General features: G+C 38.6%; 1 protein-coding gene across 1 annotated transcript; it reads right to left on the bottom strand.

The window, feature by feature from the left end:
* Positions 1-770: 770 nt before the first annotated feature.
* On the bottom strand, positions 771-8518 carry SEC61G (SEC61 translocon subunit gamma). The gene is made up of 4 exons (XM_049893247.1): positions 8419-8518; positions 6974-7073; positions 5723-5825; positions 771-926 (listed from the first exon to the last, which is right to left on the bottom strand). Exons 2-4 carry the CDS (start codon positions 7065-7067, stop codon positions 917-919), a joined length of 207 nt encoding a protein of 68 aa, XP_049749204.1. The 5' UTR covers positions 7068-7073; positions 8419-8518; the 3' UTR covers positions 771-916.
* Between the last annotated feature and the right edge of the window lie 1950 nt (positions 8519-10468).

The raw sequence follows: 10468 nt of genomic DNA, 5'->3' as shown, positions 1-10468 counted from the left end.
CTATCGTTATGAAAATAGACTGTTCTCTGAACCATAAGCACCTGAAAATGGAGGACTACTGCCCAAACGTACTACTTAGACACTTGCCTACCTTATTCACTAAGAACCGGAGGACATTTACCCAAATACTTGCTGCTCATCAAGTTTAATATTAGAATTGGAAATACAATAACTCAACAACGAATGAATAAACGAAGACAACTTTTTTTCAAAACAGGAATAAACTTTTATCACTTTTAAATTATCACTTTTTCAAAGGGGCAAGAAGTTAAGCACTTTTTCATTTCAGATTCCGTTACCAGTGGATTCTTTACAAGATCCAGAATTCCAGTGTTCACAGCAGGGTGGCTAATCTATCAAGACACAGACCTCTCATATGAAGTTTTAACCACGATTCTCAGGAAGCAATTCCGAGTAGCACCTCAACTTCCATTAAGAACTTTCTTAATTACCTGTTTATATAGTAAGTGCTTATGCACATTGTACCCTCAATTCTTACGAGTTCACTATCTTTACCATCCTTTACTTGCCCTACTCTTGCACCATAAGGAAAACTTCACCTAACAGAGGAGCACTCAGAAAGTACCATTAGTTTGTTCACACCACCACGCCCTTTAATTTCTCCTGGAAACCAAAATTCCAGAAAGAAAAGAAGAATCCATCATTTTCTATCATTAAAATTTGATTAATGTGACTCTCACCTCAATAATTTTTTTTAATTTGATAAATATTTGTAATGGAAAAAAGAGAAGTCTTTTATTTTGAAATTATTTTAATTTAGAAATAGAAAACATCTTGGAAGAAAAAAATAGAAGAAAAACAAAATACACAGGCAAATTTTTATTCCATGAGCTCCTCAAACTCTCACTTGTTCACCAATCCCCAAGATGAAAAACAGACTCTTGCAAAAAGGTATTCAGCCACCACTGTAAAAGAAAGATATCTGATCAATTCTGAGTGTACATAAGATTATAATAATTATTATTTGAAATACAGTCTGCTATAATTTTAAAAAACCAAAGCCAGTTATTTGAGAACCACACCCAACTTTAACCCAAAATAGCATATTTGAGGGGGCACAGTGAACTTTGGAATCTTGGAACTCAAAACTGCAGACGTGAGGCTGCGTATCTTAAAATTCAGAATGCCCATTTTGGAAATGTTTAATATCTATCATAGTATCTTTCTAAACAGGACCAAAAAAATACAAAATGCATGGTAGCATGGTTAGCTGACAGGAGCCCTGGTGGTGCAGTGCTTAAGCACTCAGCTGGTAACCAAAAGGTCAGTGGTCTAAACCTACTAACCACTTCACCGGAGAAAGATGGGACAGTATGTTTCCATAAAGATCCCAGCCTTGGAAACCCTGTGGGTCAGTTCTACTCTGTCCTATAAGGTTGCTTTGAGTTGGAAGTGATTCAGTGACAACAAGTTTATGGTCAGTTGAAAAAATTTTCAATTTAATGTATAGTCAACACCAAACCAAACCCACTGCCATCAAGTTGATTCTGGCTCATAGCAACCCTACAGGACAGAGCAGAATTGCCCCATAAGGTTTCCAAAGAGAGGCTAGTAGATTCGAACCACCAACCTTGTGGTTAACAGCCATATTCACTGCATCACCAGGGCTCCATAGTCAACTAGACAGTTGAAAATAAAGACTGCAGACTAGCGTAATGGTTCTCAATTACTACATCTTATCATAATCACTCAAAAGCTTGGTTTAACCATAATGAAAACAACAATCACCTTTTCTACAGAAAAACTTCTAGATATGAAAAGCATAAACAGTAAAACTGTATATTCAGATATAAATTTTAATGCTGTAGTGTTATATAAACAAGACTAATTTCATTAGATGAAAAATATAAAATATCACCACATATTTTAATGCTCAGTATTTTAAATGTTTATTATATTAAATTGTATTGCTATAACACCCAGAACTGCCTAACTCCTTAAAATTACAACCCTGTGGACATTAATTTTGATTGCTATAATTACACAAAAGAAAAAAATTCATCATAAGGAACAAAACGTGACAATAGTGCCAAAAAACCCACTGCCATCAAGTCAATTCCAACTCACAGAGACCCTATAGGACACAGCAGAACTGCCCCATAGGGTTTCCAAGGCTGTAAATCTTTATGGAAGCAGACTGCCACATCTTTCCCTCGAGGAGTAGCAGGTGGGTTTAGCTGCCAACCTTTCAGTTAGCAGCTGAGCGCTTAACCACCACACCACCAGGCCTTCTTATGATAATAATACAACCTAGTAAAGGTGAAGTGTGTGGCTATATTTGCTTGCTATCATCTCGAAGTGCTTTAAACAGTGATTTATGCTCTTTAACTTACGGCGGGGGAAGATTTCTTTTACAACTGTCATGGCTTATCATGAAAATGCTTAGTTTTCGATAGCTTTTCTCCAAAATGTTTTATTCAGCCTTCACTTTAAGGTAAAAAACATCTTAAGATAGATGCTTAACTTCTTAAACACTGGAACAATTCTGTAACTAGAAACAATTTCCAACAGGTCACATCTGAACAATCTTGCAAAAGATAAGTTGGAAAGCAGAATTAAGAAAAAACAAATTCTTAATCCTTGTCTTGAAAAATCTGTCAGGAACCACTCAACTAATGGATCTCAGTTCAAAAAGTTATGCTAAGTGTACCTTGTCCCAAACAATACTTTAAAGCAATATTTAGAAAATGATGCAAAATATGTTCTACGAAACTAAGAAAAATAACAGTATGTTAGATTAAAAATTCAAAAGGTCTCCATAATAAGGGAATCTAGGAATAAAGATGTGAATAAAGAATTGAACAAGAATAAAGTTCCACTCTTAGGCTAAAAATAAATCACTCCAACTGTTTAAGCCCAGGCTAAAGGAGATTTAATTTAGCAGGTACTTTTGAGAAACTGTCTCGGGATTTTAGTTGCTGGCAGGGGCCTATCTACAGCAGACATTTGGTTCTAGATACTGGATTTTAAGAGAGCTAATGCAATGCAAACTGAAGCATGAAGTGAAAAAATTGACTCAGAATGGGGAGTGTTCTCAAAATGAGCCCATTAAGAATACGCTGCTCTATCATTTCGTGGCCATGTGGCGTGACTACGTAGCTTAGTCTCGCTAAGCCTCAATTTCTTCATCTATGAAATGGACATTATAATTCTAACCTCACAGAGTTGTAAGAATTAAACACACAAAGCAGGAACACTCACACTAGCACACAGTAAGTGCTCAGTAAATGTTAGCTATTACCACCATCACCATTAGCAAAAGGTAAAGACACTGAAGGCATCCAATTAAACAAGCACTTATCCAGCGCTTCTAACTGGTGCAAGAAGGCACCGGGGTAGGTTCTGTAGGATATACGTAAGTAATGGAAAAGATCTGCCTCAGAACTCATCATCTAGTGAAAAAGACACGAGAGTCAAGGCAGATAGTGATGCCCGGCAAGAGAGAGAGAGATGAAAATAGTATTAAATGAAGACTGGGAAAAACTTTAAAAGGTGATTGTTCACCAAAAGAAAAAGGAAGTGGGGGGCTATATCCGTTCCAGAGGGTAAAATTAAAAACAATGAGAGGTGATTATCACAAGAAACAGGTTTCATATCAATTTAAAGAAACATCATCCTACCAATTAAACCTACCTCACAATGTAATGAAATGCAAGAACAGCAGAAGCACTGCGTTGCATGAAATAGAAGGCACTTGGTAGACTCTAAAGCCAAAACCAAACCAAACCAAACCCAGGGCCAAGTCAATTCCGACTCATAGCGACCCTATAGGACAGGGTAGAACTGCCCCACAGAGTTTCCAAGGAGTTCCTGGCGGATTCGAACTGCTGACCCTTTGGTTAGCAGCCGTCTAGTCCACCTCTTTTTACCAGTGAACTTGTGAGAGCCGGAGCTCAATGGACTGCCTTGTTTTTCCGGGACTGCAAGTTTTCTGCCTTTGACAGAGCACAGTCTTACTACCTTTCTGTAGCATTCTTACTGGTGGAAAATATGAGTTTTCCTTCTCTAACGGGTTTCAGCCTTATATAGGTTCTGGCTTTTGCAGGTTTTACTGTACTAATTAGGCAACTGTAGCCCAAGGACACACTGAGTGCCACGTTTTCTAATTCTATTTCACTATTCACTCCACAGTTCCAATGTTCCAAAGTTGGCATTTCTCACTAGTAATATAAAACGCAATTCAGAACTAAGAGATTTGAGATTAGGCTCCCTTCAGATCTAACTCTGATTCTAAAATGTCCCCTGTGACACTTTTGTTTAATAACTATGATGACCTACTTAGGAAATCCATCTGGCAATATACATTCAGTTACTTGTCATTTAAAAGATAACCTCTACCAGTATCAGTAATAAAATACCTAGCATTTATATCATTCATAGTTGACAAAGCATTTTTAAGTAACTGCTTCAAACCTCACTACTCCATAAAATAATACGTATTTAAAAAAAAACACCTGCTGCCATTGAGTTCATTCCAATTCATGGCAACCCCATGTTTTACAGAGTAGAACTGCTCCATAGAGTATTCTTGGCCGTAATCCTTACAAAACAGATCACCAGGCTTTTTTCCATGACACCACTAGGTGGGTTCAAACCAACCTTTAAGTTAGTAGTTGACTGCAAACCATTTGCACCACCCAGGGACTTCTAATAGGTATTACTACTTCCAAATGGTAGATGAGGCTCAGAGATTATATAAATAACACAAGATCATAGAGCTAGTATTGAAATTCATACTAAATTCTTACACTAAATTGAGCTGACTACTGTAATTGCTCATTACCAAAAGGTTTCCTAATGACTTGAAATGAATTTACAAAACTAAAACATTTGGAAATAAGTAAAGTGATACCAGTGTTTCTCAGTCTTTCCTCCCCCTCTCCAATACACCTAAAGGTTAGTATGATGCTCCCATTAGTATCAATGGCTCGATAAAAACAACAGCTTCCATTTAAGTGCTCACCCAAATTGTGTTTTAGGACCCTACATAAGTTAAATTATTAATCTTTACTCTAGCCCAAGTAGGAAATATTATCCCTCTTGCATAAACTGGGCAGAGAAGCTACGTGCTCGGCTACAAACTGAAGGTTGGCAGTTCGAACCCACCCAACAGCTCATGAGAGACAAGACCTGGCAATCTGCTCCCGTCAAGATTACAGCCTAGGAAATCCTATTGGGCAGTTCTACTCTGTCCTACAGGGTCGGTATGAGTTGAAATCAACTTGATGGCACAAAATGACAACATGACAGATATTAAGTAACAAGAAAGAGGACTTGAACCCAGGAAACCTGGTTCAGGGTTTGAACTCTTTATCACTATAGTGACTCTTAGATGCGGAGCATCTCCTCTGCATCTTAAAAATCAACAAATTAGGACAGAGCATAAAAAAGACTTGGACTTGAATATTGATTTTGTCCTTAAACATTTTGCTTTGTCATTTATTGAGTACCTTTAATTCACTTGACTCTCTTAAATTTTATTAAAGAAAATAGAGACTATCTCATAGAATTGCTGTAAAGACCGTATAAGATGCAAAGGCACTTTGAATTATCAAGTACCCAGCAAATGTTAGTAAAATCTAATAGTATGAAAAAGTCGAGGGAGATATCCGTGCATTAACAAGATAGGAGGCTAACTTTCAACCCACATGGCTTAATTTTCATTCCATCCTAGATAGTCTATTTCATAAAGTTTACTTACACAATGATGTTATTAATAGGGATATGGATCAATTTCACAAAGAAGCCAATGAATCCCATTATAGCAAATCCTATTGCTGTTGCCATGGCAATCTTCTGAAATTCTGCATTTAAAAACACAAAATTCACATTATTTTTTGTGCTATCAGTGACAATAAGTAAACTTAATGGTGTGATTTTTCCTGATGAGTAGGTATGTAATTTTAAAGAAAACAAAAATTAAGTATTACTAGCCAATTACTTGACAGGTTTTTAAAGTTTCTCTATTTCGTTGATATTTAAACACAAATAAAGTGCATGCTCATGCTAGTGAATCCAACAACAAGCAATAAGATGTTTGATCTTCTTACCAAATAACCAGAATATCAAAAAAACAAATGAGAATCGTGGAAGAAATACATTTTTTTAAAGTTTATAATATAGCATTGCTATAGATATTGATTATAAAAGCCCCAAAACATGACTTTTTGGTACATTACAAACAACGGGTTCAGTGTCTTCAATAGTATGACAAAGCCAAAAATAAGGCCTGAAAAATCAAATTGGACCAAGCACAATTTTACAGAACTGTTTCAGACCCTGGTAATGACTCAGTCTAATGTTACTTCCAGAGAAGCTTCCCTTACATCCAGAGCTGATTAGTCCTCCTCCTGTGTGCTCTCAAAGCTCCTTCCACTTCTCTTTCAAAATACCTACCACAGCAGAAAATAAAAAATCTGATTGCAGTTATTTGTTCCCTGCTAGACTCTAAGCTCCATGAGAGCAGGAATATCTTTATTTTCTACGATATTCTCAGTTCCCAACTCAGGCAGCACTCAATGAATGAATCAAAGTAGACAAATTCTGGTACACCTTTTAACACATGAATAGTAACAAAACAAACTTTGTAGGTTGGCGATAACAATGCCGTTGGTTTCAAATTAAGGTTTTGTTCATTTGAGGGGGCAAGAGGACAGAGCAGGGAGGACTCCAAAAAATTTCCGGAATGAAAATGTGAAAGGGCCTAGAACACTATAAAGTAATATAAAATACAACTAAGCCAAATGTAACAGAGAAAATAAACCTGTAATAAATATTCTTAAACCATATGAAAATACATAAAACAAAAATTTAGATGACAAAGAGTGTATAAAATTTAAATCAATAAAAATGTTGAAAAGTAGGACAGGTTATTAATTGGGAAGATGTTAATTAATCAAAAGACTTGGAAAATGTAAAGATTTTACTTTTTCTCTCATTTTAAAGCTATTACCTTTTCTATCAGGTTTGGTGCATCTCTTAACCAGCCGAATTGAGTCCTTCACAAACTGCCGACTTGGTTCAACAAACTGCATCACCTGATCCATGATTGACTGTTTAAAAAAACAAAAACAGAGAACGGGAAATAAATAATAAATACTTCCTGTTATTTATTGTATAGCAAGGATATGCTCAGTTAGTTGTATCAAGATGTAAATGAGATCAGCCATGAATTCATGCCTGATATGGGTCAACTTCATCTTATAAAACAAAACAAAAACGCAGACTCCAAGCCTAAACTGACACTGCTCTTGTATACTCCAGCAAAGCATCATATCAAAGACAATTAGAAAACCTCAGGTTTTTCTAGTGTTATCATCATTGATTGGCTGGACCTATCACTATATAAAAGGACCACATACTCTTCATCTCCATATGAAAAGGTTAAGCAAGTGACGGTCTATCCATTCCTTCTCACTCTGAAGTCCTCCTCCCTTGCCTGCATAAGACCATATTGGTATCCAACAAATATTTTCTGTATTTTATTATAAACTCCTGAGAAACCAGTGGCTCGTGCACTGAATGCCAACCACGATGCTGCAAGAACCTAGAGTGAGGGTTTCAGGGATTGAACTGCGTTCCCCAAATTTGTGTGTCAACTTGGCTAGGCCATGATTCCCAGTATTGTGTGGCTGCCCTCCATTTTGTTACGTATAAACGTACAGACACATTTTTACACTGCATTAACACGTATTACTAATGGTAAAATGTACAAAAAAAAAAAAGACAGTTTTACTAACTAGAATACGTGTTAATGAGGAACTACCTATATTTCACTTTGTGCTTCCAATTCAGCGGGCTTAAACTTTTAGTAATCACAGATGTCACGACGAAAGCTAAAGGCCCTTTCTCCAGAAAAACGCACAAAGTCAGAAAAGGGACTCCAATCACCCACTATGATCTCTTGATCTGGAATCAGGTCCAATCCCCCTACTTCACACCATGGAAGCAGTACTAATGGCAGGGCTACTATAGCTCTTCCAAGACAGGACTCCACACACACCCCCGAGCCAATCCCGACGTGACCCCGGCGACAGGCAACCATCTCGACTACAGCAGACAAGACACTGGAAGCTCCTGAGAAAGGGAGAGTGGGAGCCGGCAAAGCATAAGCAGCGAGAAACCCAGACCCTGAGCCAGGACTCTAAGTCCTCTCCCTCGGGACCTCGGGAAGCCGCAGCCCTGGGTCTCTGGGTCCTTAGCAGGCCGGACGGGAGTTTTGTGGACAGGCCACACCCTGGTCTGAGCTCTGACCGAGGCGACCCCTCTCACCGTCCGCGTCGCGAAAGCCCTCCGTACAGACCTGCCGCTCGCTCGCTCCCGCTACCTTCGCCAATCACAAAGGGCCTGCTACCCCGGCCCGTCCCGTCCCACGCCCACCAGCAAGTAGACCCTCACCTGCCTCTCCGCCACCTAGGACGCCAAAGACACGTAGCACAGCAGAGGACCAAGAGAAGCCCACCGGAACCGGATGCCGGGTCTCCGGCCTACAGCCCGCCCACCCCTCGGTCTATTGGCCTGTTACAGGGAGATCTCAGTGCGCAGGCGCAGCGCGACGTGTGTGCCCCCTACGTGATTCCCGGAAGACGTGCCCTTGGGGGCGTGGTGACGGGCGTTTTGGTGAGGACTCAGATTTCTGCAGTTTAGTGTGGGGTGGTCTTTTTTTGTTATCCGGCTAGCGCACGTGCACGCCACCAGCCCGAGCCCCCTGACTAGAGGCTAGCTAGGTAAATCTCTGTTAAATACCGTTTCATGAGATGACTGATTTCTCTTTTAAGTTTGTTTGCTTCTATTAATCCTTGGTGTTCTCCTGACTGTATATACTTTTTGTTTGTATATAATTTTGTTGCTCAAAAACAGAGTTACAGACAATATGAAGATATTATGACCGACCTACTTTTTTTTTTTTTTCTAACTCGAAATATTCCCCGCACTCCCCAGACGTGCCCTTCTGCCTGTATCAAACATAGTGAATAGCGCTGGAATTGAGGCTATCATTTGGTATACTCTAGTTTTAGTTTGGAAACTTTGATGGCATACTGGTTGAGAGCTACAGCTGCTAGCCAGAAGGTCGGTAGTTCGAATCCACCAGGCGTTCCTTGGAAACTGTATGGGGTAGTTCTACCCTGCCCTACAGGGTTGCTATGAGTCGGAATGGACTGGACGGATACGGGTTTTTGTTTTTGTTTTTTTAAGTTTGCTTTGGGAAAGTGGTTATGATGCAAAGCTGCTCCTCAGTTACAGTCTTTCCTCAGGTACCATTCATGTTCCATTGTTGGGATAAGAGAGGAAATACAATGCATAGACCTGTGGGCTTTGAAAGGTTTTTTTGTTTGTTTTTTTACTTTATACCCAGCATATAAATAGCCCTGTGAAACCGCTATTAACAGGCTCTGATATTTTGCCTAGACACAGGGACAGAAACCATAAGCACATATTTGGAAAACCTAGGCTATTATCTAGAAAAAAGGGATCGTCATAACCTAAACACTATTTAATCTAACCTCTGAGCTGAAACCTTATGAAGCCTTACACACTGAACCCTTATGTCCTTTGATGTTTGGCTGAGTATGTAGTTGTGTATACACATAGCAGTGTTTAGAGTTTTCCAGGATATCCCCCTTGAATTGAGAACTTATGGACAGAGATTGTCGTAGGGTCACAGCACAGCTTGTGACTATGGAAAAGGTAATGGAACTATACTGTTGCAAGGATTTTATGTTTTCTTTGTTAAGTGGTACAATGTTAACCTAAGAAGACTGTGATAAGTGAAGACTGCAACCACTTTAAAAAAAAAAAAATGCAAAGATATAGCTGAAAAGCTAATCATACATTAGAATGGCATTCAAAGAAATAAGCAACTAACTCAAAAGAAGGCATGAAAGAAGACAAAGAAAAAAACAAAACAAGTAGTAAAATGATAGAACTAAATCTAACCGTACTATAATATTATTACATTTAAATGGACTACCAAAAACCCAGACCCTCTGCTGTCGAGTCATAACCCTATAGGACAGAGTAGTAACTGCCCCATAGGGCTGCAAATCTTTACAGAAGCAGACTGTCACATATTTCTCGGCTGGTGGATTCAAACCACCGACCATTTGGTTAGCAGCCGAACGTTTTTAACCACTGTGCCACCAAGGCTCCTTCTTAAATGGACTAAACACTCTTGTTTAAAACAGAAATGTGAAAGAGATTTAAAAAGAAAATAAGGTACAATTTTATTCTTACTGCAAGAGATTCTCTTTAAATATAAAAACACAAGATTGCAAGTAAACAGATGGAAATGCAAAAAATGAAAAGACTCAGAATTTGTTATCAGAGTTTGTTGATACCAGATAATATCAGATAAAGTAGACTTTGACGGGATTACTAGAAGCATTTCATAAGGGTAAAAGGTCAGTTTCTCAGAAACATAAATTTGTGTGTCTCTAATAAAAGAGGC

This window comes from Elephas maximus, chromosome 8 (assembly GCF_024166365.1).
Source record: "Elephas maximus indicus isolate mEleMax1 chromosome 8, mEleMax1 primary haplotype, whole genome shotgun sequence".
Lineage (NCBI taxonomy): Eukaryota > Metazoa > Chordata > Mammalia > Proboscidea > Elephantidae > Elephas > Elephas maximus.
The sequence above is the reverse complement of the archived record's forward strand: the minus strand, read 5'-3'. Positions and strand labels throughout refer to the sequence as shown.